This window comes from Salmo trutta, chromosome 19, assembly GCF_901001165.1.
Source record: "Salmo trutta chromosome 19, fSalTru1.1, whole genome shotgun sequence".
Classification (NCBI taxonomy): domain Eukaryota; kingdom Metazoa; phylum Chordata; class Actinopteri; order Salmoniformes; family Salmonidae; genus Salmo; species Salmo trutta.
Genome location: NC_042975.1, coordinates 20,452,220 through 20,463,902, shown reverse-complemented (window position 1 = coordinate 20,463,902; position 11,683 = coordinate 20,452,220). Strand labels below are relative to the sequence as shown.

At 43.3% G+C, this 11,683-nt stretch overlaps 2 protein-coding genes across 7 annotated transcripts in view; one reads left to right on the top strand and one right to left on the bottom strand.

Moving 5' to 3' along the window:
* Positions 1-1,877: 1,877 nt before the first annotated feature.
* LOC115154151 (interferon regulatory factor 2-binding protein 1) lies at positions 1,878-4,936 on the bottom strand. Its single transcript, XM_029700094.1, has 2 exons — positions 2,911-4,936; positions 1,878-2,810 (listed from the first exon to the last, which is right to left on the bottom strand). The coding sequence occupies exon 1, from the start codon at positions 4,717-4,719 to the stop codon at positions 2,929-2,931; it is 1,791 nt and encodes a 596-aa protein (XP_029555954.1). The 5' UTR covers positions 4,720-4,936; the 3' UTR covers positions 1,878-2,810; positions 2,911-2,928.
* Positions 4,937-7,244: 2,308 nt separating this feature from the next.
* Positions 7,245-11,683, top strand: part of LOC115154148 (cation channel sperm-associated protein subunit gamma) — a 30,904-nt gene continuing 26,465 nt past the window's right edge. For 3 of the 6 annotated variants that reach the window (XM_029700084.1, XM_029700081.1, XM_029700085.1), the window contains exons 1-7: positions 7,245-7,321; positions 7,747-8,006; positions 8,106-8,159; positions 8,251-8,398; positions 8,572-8,695; positions 9,205-9,277; positions 9,563-9,718. In XM_029700084.1, the coding sequence (XP_029555944.1) occupies positions 7,749-8,006; positions 8,106-8,159; positions 8,251-8,398; positions 8,572-8,695; positions 9,205-9,277; positions 9,563-9,718 (813 nt within the window). In that variant the 5' untranslated portion in view covers positions 7,245-7,321; positions 7,747-7,748. Of the gene's footprint in view, positions 7,322-7,342; positions 8,007-8,105; positions 8,160-8,250; positions 8,399-8,540; positions 8,696-9,204; positions 9,278-9,562; positions 9,719-11,683 lie in introns of those variants that run through there. The other 3 variants (XM_029700082.1, XM_029700086.1, XM_029700087.1) reach the window with 3 other exon arrangements.

Here is an 11,683-nt window from a genome sequence, read left to right as displayed (position 1 = left end):
ACAGTCTGCTCCATTGCACTCCATTGTAAAGTGCAAGGGTGCCAATCTATTAGATCAAAGCTGTGTGTACTTTTTTTTTTTTTTTTTTGTAGACTAAATAAATTGAGAATTGCTGCATTGCTCCTGGAATGTGCATTTGGGAAAGATTCAGACCCCTTGACTTTTTCTCCATTTTGTAACGTTACAGCCTTATACTAAAATGGATTAAATACTTTTTACCCCCTCATTAATCTACACACACCCCATAATGACAAAGCTAAAACTTTTTTGTGTGAAAATGTCTTAATAAAAAAACATACCTTATTTACTAAAGTATTCAGACCCTTTTTATGAGACTTGAAATTGAACTCATGTGCATCCTCTTTCTATTGATCATCCTTGATGTTTCTACAACTTGATTGGAGTTCACCTGTGGTAAATTCAATTGATTGGACATGATTTGGAAAGGCACACACCTGTATATAAAGTCCCACAGTCATCAGAGCAAAAACCAAGCCATTAGGTCTAAGGAATTGTCCATAGAGCTACGAGACAGGATTGTGTCGAGGTACAGATCTGGGGAAGGGTACCAAACAAATTCTGCAGCATGGAAGGTCCTCAAGAACACAGTGGCCACTTAAATGGAAGCAGTTTGGAGCCACCATGACTCTTCCTAGATCTGGCCAAACAGCAATCGGGGAGAAGGACCTTGGTCAAGAAGGTGACCAAGAACCTGATGGTCACTGACAGAGCTCCAGAGTTCCTCTGTGGACATGGGAGAACCTTTCAGAAGGACAACCATCTCTGCAGCATTCCACCAATCAGGCCTTTATGGTAGAATTGCCAGATGGATGCCACTTCTCAGTAAAAGGCACATGACAGCCCGCTTGGAGTTTGCCAAAAGGCACCCAAAAGACTGACCATGAGAATCAAGATTCTCTGGTCTGATGAAACCAAGATTGAACTCTTTGGCCTAAATGCCAAGTGTCACGTCTGGAGGAAACCTGGCACCATCCCCACGGTGAAGCATGCTGTGGGGATGTTTTTTTTTAGGGGCAGGGACTGGGAGACTAGTCAGGTTGGAGGGAAAGATCCTTCATTTTCATTTCATTTTAGTCATTTAGCAGACACTCTTATCACGAACGACTTACAGTAGTGAATGCATACATTGTTTTTATTCCCCCCGTGGGAATCGAACCCACAACCCTGGCGTTGCAAACACCATGCTCTACCAACTGAGCCACATCTCTTCTACTGAGCCACATCCTTCATGAAAACCTGCTCCAGAGAGCTCAGAACCTCAGACTGGGTCGACGGTTTACTTTCCAACAGGACAACGACCCTAAGCACACAGCCAAGAAAATGCAGGAGTGGTTTTGGGACAAGTCTCAATGTCCTTGAGTGGCCCAGCCAGAGCCCAGACTTGAACCAGATCTAACATCTCTGGAGACCTGAAAACAGCTGTGTAGCGATGCTCCCCATCCAACCTGAGCTTGAGAGGATCTGCAAAGAATGGCAGAAACTCCCCAAATACAGGTGTGCTAAGCTTGTAGTGTCATACCCAAGAAGACTCAAGGCTGTAATCGCTGCCAAAGGTGCTTCAACAAAGTACTGAGTTGGGGGACTGAATAATTATGTAAAAAATAAATACTTCAAAAAAACTGTTTTTGCTTTGTCATTATGGGGTATTTAAGGAAATGAACTATTTCATCCATTTTAGAATAAGGCTGTAACTTAACATTTGGAAAAAGTCAAATGGTCTGAATACTTTCTGAATTCGCTGTAAATACAGAACCATTTTCAGCAATAAATGTAAACAAAGCGTATAATTTCTATCACAAGTTGGTAGAACTGCAATTGCACCACCAAAAAGGGAGCAAGAAAAAAAACAAGAGCAATGAATATTCTGTAATTTATTAGAGTTGACCCCATTCGATCACATTTGAGTACGTGGGCTAACCATTGAAGCATGTGTTGCTAATTATCTAACCGTACATATATTTGGGAGGATTTCAGAAAAAGTCAATAGACAAACAACCAGCTTACTTCTGTGGTAGATGAAACAGTGACTGATGCCAGAGGTTATCAGCAAGTACAGCATACATAGATACAATAAAATTACAGCGCACAAAGCAGTCTTTGGTCTTCTTACCACTATAAACTCATACATATAAATGTGTATTGTATCAAAAGTAGAAATTACATAGTCGTTGAAAGTAAATTCACATTTTTGACATACAATATATGTAATAAAGGAGCGTACATAGGAGAGACATTGTAGGTGTTAATAAAATGTTAAAACCATGGCTTTTTTTAAGGACCTACTGGTTTTGCCATTTATTTTTTCACAATTATATTTTTCCTGTCCAAATAATTGCATGATTCTGGCCACCCATGGACTTTCAATATCAGTATCATTCACTTGTATGACAGTATGCAACTAAATATATATATTTTTAAATATAATATATAGAAACATCTGAAACGCTGAGAGATTGTCATATTGAAGAGCAGACCTGTGCTTTCAATCCTGGGCTTTTAAAACAAGGCCTCTTGAATAGCCTCTGCTGCTGTGTTGGACATGAAGAATAATGTGTGCCAGATTTTCTCGTTTAAACTGTTACTACTAACCGCTGCAGATGAACCCAGCCCAGCCCAGAAAAGACTTGTGTCCCCCCTCTTGGAGCGATGGTTCTGGTGCCCTCCTAACTTGTTTAGAAGGTTGTTGTGTTGCCTCCTGGCTTGCGTGGTTATTCAGTTGTGAGGCACATGTGATGAACCTTCCGGGTGAGATAGATCAGAGAAGTGCTTTTAAAGTGTTGTTTGACCCGCTGTGGAGAAAGAGGACAATTACAATCTTTATTAGCAACAGAATCACTACTCTAATAGATCTATGGAAAAATATAAAGAGTGATGTCATCAGCCTCTCACCTCAATAGGACTTCGGGGTCAGGGGTCGTTCTCCTTCTTTACCGTCACGTCTCCGTCTCCGGCAAGGATGGTGGAGATCTCTCCCTGCATGAAGGCCCAGGGCACGGTGGATCCAGCCAGAGGGCAGCGCTCGCCGCTGGGGCAGTACACCTCTCCTCCGGGGCCCTGGCTGCGGATGGAGCCGCGCGTGCATGGGAAGCAGAACTTGTGGTGCGGGACAGATGGACACTGGACAAAATGAGTGTCCTCCAGACGCTCTCGGCAAAGGGTGCAGCAGAGCAGGGCGCTTGGGGTGCCGCTTCCAGACTCCCCGACGCTGGTGGTGCTTGGCCCCCCTTGGGCACCTTGGCCCATAACTGCCTGGGAGACTGCGGCAGAGGCTGAGGAGGGACTGCCACTGGTTGGGCGGCCAGATGCGGAGGAGTGGGCCGAGGACATGCCGGGGCCATCTCGGGACATCTGGTTGGAGCTCAGGCTGTCGGCCACTCCCATGAGCGCTGAGATGGGTGAGGGCTGGCTGTGGGAGCGGGGTGGGCCGTCCTGGGGGTTGGGCATGCCTGAGCCCAGGGGCTCCATGCCTGGATAGGCACCTCGAGGCCAGGGATCCCTGGCTGGGTGATCCCCCATGGGCCTTCCTTCACTCTCTCCGTTTTCTGAGCCAGGGGATGCTTTGCGTCGCCGTGCAGCACCCTTCGGAGGTGCAGAGCGAACGGCAGGCGCCATTGGCATGCCGCCATCTGCGTACAACTGTGGAAGAACCTCAGGCATCGGTGGCTCCTTAAATGAACGCACGCCATCACTCAGGAGCTCAGTGAGGGCACGCCAGTCCCCAGCGCCCTGCCGCCTCTCGTATTCCACGTAGCGCAGCCCAGAGTTCACTGCTTTGCCTGCGTCTTTGTTAGAGTCACGGAACATCTGCCTGACCAGCTCCGTGATGCCAGAGAACACTATTCCAGAGCCGCTGGGGTACTCCACAAACACCTTCAGCTCAAACTCGGGCCCAGCCCCGGCTTCGAAAGCGAGGATGCGCCCCACCAAGTTGTGGTCTTTCCTGAAGCGCACGCTGAAGGGGGCACAGCCACAGAGGGTCACCAGGACTTCTCGTACCACTTTGGGGCGGTTGGGCCAGCCCTCTGCCCGGCTCCTGGCGCTCTCCGCTAGCTCAGCCATGACCTCCCCATTCCTCCAGCCTGCTTCCAGACCCACCAGAGCAGAGGCGCCAGCTCCCAGCGACATGGCTGACACTACCTGACGCCTACTAACATCACCCATTATAGGGCCAGAGGAGCCTGCCATCTGTTGGACCCCAGCCCTGGTGCCTAAAACGGGGGCCAACAAGCCGTGAGGGGGCCCCACTAACCCCTGGGCTATCAAAGCATGAGGTATGGTCCCATGTAGAGCAGGTATGGCCCCAGCCATAGCCCGTCTGGTGTTGGGGCTCTGCCTGCTCCCTTCTGACATACTCACATCCTCAGCTCTGTGCAGACCATTGGGGAGGCGGGGGGAAACTCCATACTCTCCCCTAACCCTGTCTAAACGCTCTGCGTGCTGCCTCCCTCCTTCCATTGGCCCACCTGAGCTGGGTTTGCCTTGCTGAGGGCCTGGGGACCTTCCGTCCAAAACACCGTGGCTGCTTTTCAACTGCCTGGCCGTCTCAATTAGATGCTCGATTCTGTCTGCCCCGTCGTAGTTCACGCATCCCCGGCAAACAGCTTCGCTGAATTCCCAGAGCATGGCCCAGGGCATCTTGGGCAGATCGCAGAGATAGCACCATTGCCGCCTAGAGGATGCCTGTGAGGCGGACGACATGTTGTTTACAGGCCCTCGCACAAACTTTCTTGAGCCGCCAACGCGTTTCAGTCTTTACTTTTCGCGGATTTTTCAATATTCAGTCACGTCGAACAACATGCCCCGATTTTGTTGTAAAATATGAAACTGTCCGAAAAGCTCTTGTCGATTGCTGCTTTTAAAAGTTAGCTACGTTTTCTTTCTCGGGCTGCCCGTGTCGTTATGTCTGGGAGGAAGTAAAATGAGTTTAAGACACCGGATACACCTACTGCGTTGCTGTTGAATTCTGGGAGTTGTAGTTGAAGTCTCATTGAACTCATTGAACAATGAAAAATTAGCTACTAACTTGGTACTTGAGTAATGCAATTTTCAGTCCACAATGCTTCTACGCATAATGGAAAAAAGATAAATGATGGGACTAGTTCATATTTACTGAAGTCGATAATATCTAGAATTTCCGAGATACCATTTAAAAATGTTGCAATACTAGTTCAACATTTTGAGATACACACAGACCATATATATTTAAGCAATAAGGCACACGGGGGTATGGCATATAGCCAATATACCACAGCTAAGGGCAGTTCTTAGCTGTGTTGGCCATATACCACAAACCTCAGAGGTGCCTTATTGCTATTATAACCTGGTTACAAATGTAATTAGAGCAGTAAAAATAAATATTTTGTATACACATGGCTGTCAGCCAATGAACATTCAGGGCTTTAATTCAATCAACATTCAGTTTATAATTCTTCATTTGTAACATTGTGAGGTGATTTCAAAGGTGACACCACAAGAGTGTTTCCCTGGGGCCCAAAGTTTATCCTGATCTGGTAGGCCAGGAACCAGGAAAAACTCCGGACCCTAGTTCTAGGGTATGACAAAGTAAGAAATCAGCTGTAATTTAAAACGGTTTTATATGGGCTATAATGGGACCAGTTCTAATCAGGTCATACATTTTTTTTTTTAAGACAACTGCGATTAGTCAACAGAACTAACTTGAGCTTGCAGGGTTCCGTCCCTCTCTTCGCGCCAACCTGGGCTCGAACCAGGGACCCTTGCACACATCAACAACTGACACCCACGAAGCATCGTTACCCATCGCTCCACAAAAGCCGCCGCCCTTACCAAGCAAGGGGAAACCCCACTTCAAGTCTCAGAGCGAGTGACGTCACCGATTGAAACGCTATTAACGCGCACCACCGCTAACTAGCCATTTCACATCGCTTACATGTAGGCAATTGCATCGATAATTAAACACTTACTCACGCAGAATGTCATCACTGTGCAGTGTTGGAAAAAGTACACAATTGTCATACTTGAGTAAAAGTAAAGATACCTTAATAAAAAATGACTCAAGTAAAAGTGAAAGTCACCCAGTGAAATACTACTTGAGTAAAAGTCTAAAAGTATTTGATTTTTAAAATACTTAAGTATCAAAAGTAAATGTAATTTAAAAAATATACTTAAGTATCAAAAGTAAAAGTATAAATCATTTCAAATTGCTTATATCAGGTAAACCAGACTGCAAGATGTTTTATTTTAAATTTTTTAATTTAAGGATAGTCAGGGTCACACTCCAACACTCAGACATAATTTAGAGTGTTTAGTGAGTCAGCCAAATCAGAGGAAGTAAGGATGAGCAGGGATGTTCTCTTGATAAGTACGTGAATTGGACCATCTCCCTGTCCTGCTAAGCATTCAAAATGTAATGAGTACTTTTGGGTGTCAGGTAAATGTATGGAGTAAAAAGTACATTCTTTTCTTTAGGAATGTAGTGGAGTAAAAGTAAAAGTTGACAAAAATTTAAATAGTAAAGTACAGATACCCCCAAAAAACTGCTTAAATAGTACTTCAAAGTATTTTTTACTTAAGTACTTCCTTTACACAACTGCTATTGTGTTGATTAATTCCAGACAATAATTTTGGATTCATAAGGTCTAGGTAGCCTAATCACCCAAAGTTTGAATATAATCAAAATTTGATCACATTCACGTGTTCTATAAATAGTTGATAAATAGTTGATAAATACATAGCTTATGGTCTATAAATACATGGCGTTACCACTTCGTTTCCCCTGGCCACAGGGGATAAGACTGCATAGGCTTCTCTAGGCTACCTACAGTTGTGGTTGTTATCAGTAGGCTACACTTAATCAGACTGAAGCACAGATTAATTGTGCATGAGTTGACAAGTCATGAGGCAAAACAGACTAAACAACAGTACTTGTTCCCTCTTTTCAGCGCTTTTGTGTTTATTAAACCTAATCTAAAGTGTTGGGGCAAATACCAGTTCACCATATGTTTGCCAGTGGCCCTGTTGTGCTGTTCTCTGCAATGATAGATCAAAATAAATCTCCACATAATGCTACAAATGAAGAAACATATCCAGTTTGTTCTTTCAAAATGTCGAGTTAGTATCTCGATTTTTTTTAATAGTATCTCAACATTTTTACATACGTATCTCAAATTAAGATAGTATTTTTTTTTAAATACATCTTATAAATTGGTGGCTGGAATGGGTTTCCTTCCATACACAACAGTGTCGTTTTAATGTGCGTATCTGATTTGCTTGATGAGGCCATGGCATGAGGGAATGTCCGTTGTCCCCAATTGAGTGAAAAGTAGGCTCTTTCTTTTTCTATTCATAACTGTTAAGCTAGCTACAGGTGTAAACTATATACTCAGATGTTGAAACAAATTCGCGAATTAGCTAAGTATTTTGATTGAATTTGACTTTTGTCAAAAGTTTTGGTGACGTTCATGTCTAACGTTACTCAATGCGAGCTAGCTAACTAATGCATAGTTAGCTAACGTTATCTAGCTAACGTTACAGTACACAATAATGTTAAATTGGTGAAAAAAATTACGTTTGCAGTAAGTAGCTAGCCAGCTACTTTTACTCTCATGCTTTTATGATCTTATATAACTAACCACCTGGGTAGATTTTTGTAGTCCACTATTTGTTAGCTAACGGTTAACTTGCTAGCAAAGTTGAATTTAATTTCACCCAAATATCAACATTGTTTTTTGGTTTTGTCCATTTTAGAAATGTGGACCATCCAGGTCACCCTCATTCTGAGCCTTCTGTGTGGAAGTGGATTAGGAGGAGCAGCTAGAGGAGTGTGTGAATGGGGTGTCAGTCTTTGTGAAATCGGTGACCCCCTCAACCGCATTTCAACCTGTAACTTTGAGAGTCCTCTGACCACCCTGTCAGGAGGCATAGAGGTGCAGCAGTTCAGCACCAAGGTTCAGGACATTATAAAGACTCTGACTGACCAGCCAGTCAATACCCAGGAGAGTACCACTGTGAGTTTCCAACCCAGTCGAAGTACAGTGGTTGAGATTTATACTGTGTAACTAGAGGAAGATTCTTCACTGGTTAACTGCACAGTTTCTGTTCTGCAGAGTTACCTTGGCTTCCCTTACTACCTACGCATAGACCTACTGTGTGGTTCAAAGGTAACATAACACCTCTTACATCCTTTAATATGACTTATTTTGAATGCAAACACATTGACTAGAAGAAGAATCTATATGTTTGTTCGAACAGGAGTCTTCTAAGCGTGCCATTCTGGAGGCCCTTCTCACAGGGTTGACCCCCAATGTAGTCCTGACCTTCCAGGAACCCGTCCACCCCATCCGCCTCAAATCGCAGAGACTGCAGATCATCCTCACCACAGCCCCCCTGCTGGACAGTGGTGTGTGCGCATGTGTGTCAGTTTTGTCTTGTATGTTCATTTGAACTAGGCCAAGTTTTTATGAGCTTACAGCTGTATGTGCTACATGTGTGGTCTGTTTGTAGAGTGGAATTCACTCATGTTCATTTGTGCTCCCGGTCAGGAACATCAAGTGTGTGTGTTTCCCTCTGCAGTGCCCTGTGACAGCGACCTGTGCCAGCTGGGTTGGTATGCTCCCATGCCCATCCTTAATGGGTCGGTAGTATACAGGGTTCAAGTGGTGTCAAATGGCCAGGGTCAACTGGTGCCTGAGAGAAGGTCAGTGACAACTGTTTGTTTATTTAAATGTGCACGCATACATAGGCCTATACCACACAGTGCCTGCCTAGCGTTGGTCATGTACTTGCTTCACTTTACAGGATGTCAAATCAGCCACACTTAAAAGTTTACTATTCAATTCTCATCTAGAAAATATTTTTGGGGGTATGGCTATTAAGCAATAAGGCACGAGGGAGTATGGTATATGGCCAATATACCACGGCTAAGGGCTTTTCTTATGCACAACGCATCGCGGAGTGCCTGGACACAGCCCTTAGCCTTGTATATTTTGGCCATATACCACAAACCCCCGAGGTGCCTTATTGCTATTATAAACTGGTTACCAACATAATTAGAGCAGTAAAAATAAATGTTTTGTCATACCCGTGGTGTACGGTCTGATATACCATGGCTGTCAGCCAATCAGCATTCAGGGCCAGAACCAAGATCATGACCCTCTCTCTACATGACTGCTGAACTGCATGCTGTGTCTGTGTTTGTGTGAGCAGCTTTGCAGTGAATGTTAATGGCTATGTGCGCACCACTGACAGAGGGGAGACGGAGATCTCCTTTGGTACGGAGGTGAGGGACAGACAGATCCACAAAGAGGGAGAGGAGGAAGGAGAGAAAATTAAGCTAATAGACATTCTGTAGATGTGTGGGTGGTTTTGTGTGAAAATGGTGCGAAAAAGTTTTGCACTAGGTGTCTTCTGAAGGAAGGATTTTTAAAGAGATGTAAACAAAAATATATTGAAGTTGATTATCCACGAGTAATTGTTAAAGTATAGATTATTTATGATTTATGATATTTAATATGTATATACAGTGCTCTGCTCTTTCTATCTCTCTCTGTTCGTATGTCTATAGATGCCAGCACTGGAGGACATGATGGTTTTGGGCAGTCCCTCTCGCCCTCTGTGGGCGGTGGTGCAGAGTTCTCCCGTCCTCATCCTCCCTGGTATTCCTGGCTTTAAGGCTGTTCTGATGACCGCCACAGAGTTCCAGCACACCTCCCCCATCGAGGTAAAACCAGACACATGGTGAATAGATGCAGGCTCATTGACTGTTTGTGTGAGTGTGTAGTACTGTGTACCCAGCAGACCTGGGTTCAAATAGCATTTGAAAAAAGTTAAATCTATTTTGTCAGGGAGTCATGCTGAGACCAAGGTCTCTTTTGCAGATTAGCCCTGTAATTACAAAAATAAAAGTCAATACAATACATTATGCAAAACAGAGATACAAAAATACATTCATGGAAGGCAAACACATTCTTCGTCAAAAAATCCCTCAATCAGCTGCCTAAATTGCTATAGAGGCACCAAATCATCCAATTTTGGAGAGCTTTGTAGATTATTCCACAAGTAAGGTGAAAAAAAAAATCTAAAAGCTGATTTACACAACTCTTGTTGACTGAATTATCTGCTTTCTACTATTAAGCAAGAGGCATTACCTATTTCTATAGAAGAAGCCAATTTTTATTCTAAGCTTCTTAACTTACTCCTCAATATGCTTTTTAAAAGACAATTTGTCTTTTCAGATGCCCAGACATTTGTAAGCTGGGACACGATAATGTGGACCCCATCCAAAGTACATATGCTTAAGTCATTGGCGTCATCTCTATCCGTTCTAGAAAACAACATATACTTAGTTTTACCCGATTTCAAAACTAGTTTAAGGTCAAATGTTTTCTGTAAAACAATGAAGTTCAGATAGAGCCTGGTTAACAGAAAGGGCAATAGAATACACAACAATATTGCCCGCATACAAGTGACAGTTACAATTTTTTACAGACAAACCAATATTGTTTATATAGATAGTAAAAAGTACATTGCCTAAAATCAACCCCTGTGGGACACCTTTTGTAATATCAAGGAAACCTGACATAACACCATCAGAAAATACACATTGTGTCCTGTCAGTCAGGTAGTTTTTAAACCAATTACATGCAGCCTCATCCAGACCAATTTTGGACAACCTTTTTAATGAAAAATGAGTGGTCAACAGTGTCAAAGGACTTTTACAGGTCAATGAAAAGGGCAGCACAATGTTGCCTTTTGTCCATACAGTTAACTAGATCATTTATAACCAGCAGAGATAGTGCTGCCTGAAGCCAGATTGAGGAACTCTTAAAATACATTTTGTAGATAGGAATGATCTTAGCTGAGAGTTGATCAGAGTTTCTAATATTTTTGCTAGGCAATAAAATTTAGAGAGAGGGTGGTAATTATTTTGTTCTGATGGGTCACCATCATATCTGGGTCGCCTTCCAAACGCTCGGGATAAAACCAGATATGATCGTCAAATAAAAAATGGTTAATGATTCTGCAATCAAGGGGCTGGAAACCTGCAGTAAATACGGGTCAAGCATATCAACACCAGTAGGTTATGTAATATCAATCTTAAGCAAGGCAGTTAGCACATCACAGGTAGTAACTTGTTGAAATGAAAACACAGATTCACTAGTAGTTGAGGAGTTTTCAATCAAGTCAGCTAGAGGCTGGGAACAACAAACTGACTGACCAGGGCCCGGTATCCCGATAGCGATGGAACTTAGGTTTACGAGTGTTTTAACTATGCATCTTTCCTACAACGGCTGAAGATGTAACATACATATTGATGCATGTCGATACTGATAGGATCAAAAGAAAGACAACCCTGTTCTCGGTTCAGCTTTCTCCATTAAAATCTTAACATTCAAATTATTCTACAATACTGATGATGGATCAGCTCCTAGAAATATATTATCACCTATGGCTGCAAATATTGATGCGGCTTATTATAATGCTTACCCTATAACTGGTTACCAACTTTGTTAAAGCAAGGCCCCTGAACTCTCATGTATTTTCTGCACTATGCAATGATATTGGCAGTGACCATGTAACGCTTTTACAACATATAGAAGTGTGCTGGTTATCACGGAGCAAAGTATTGACACAAGAGCTTAAAGTTTTCTTTACTGACCATCATTTTCACTTGTCTGGCCGCTTG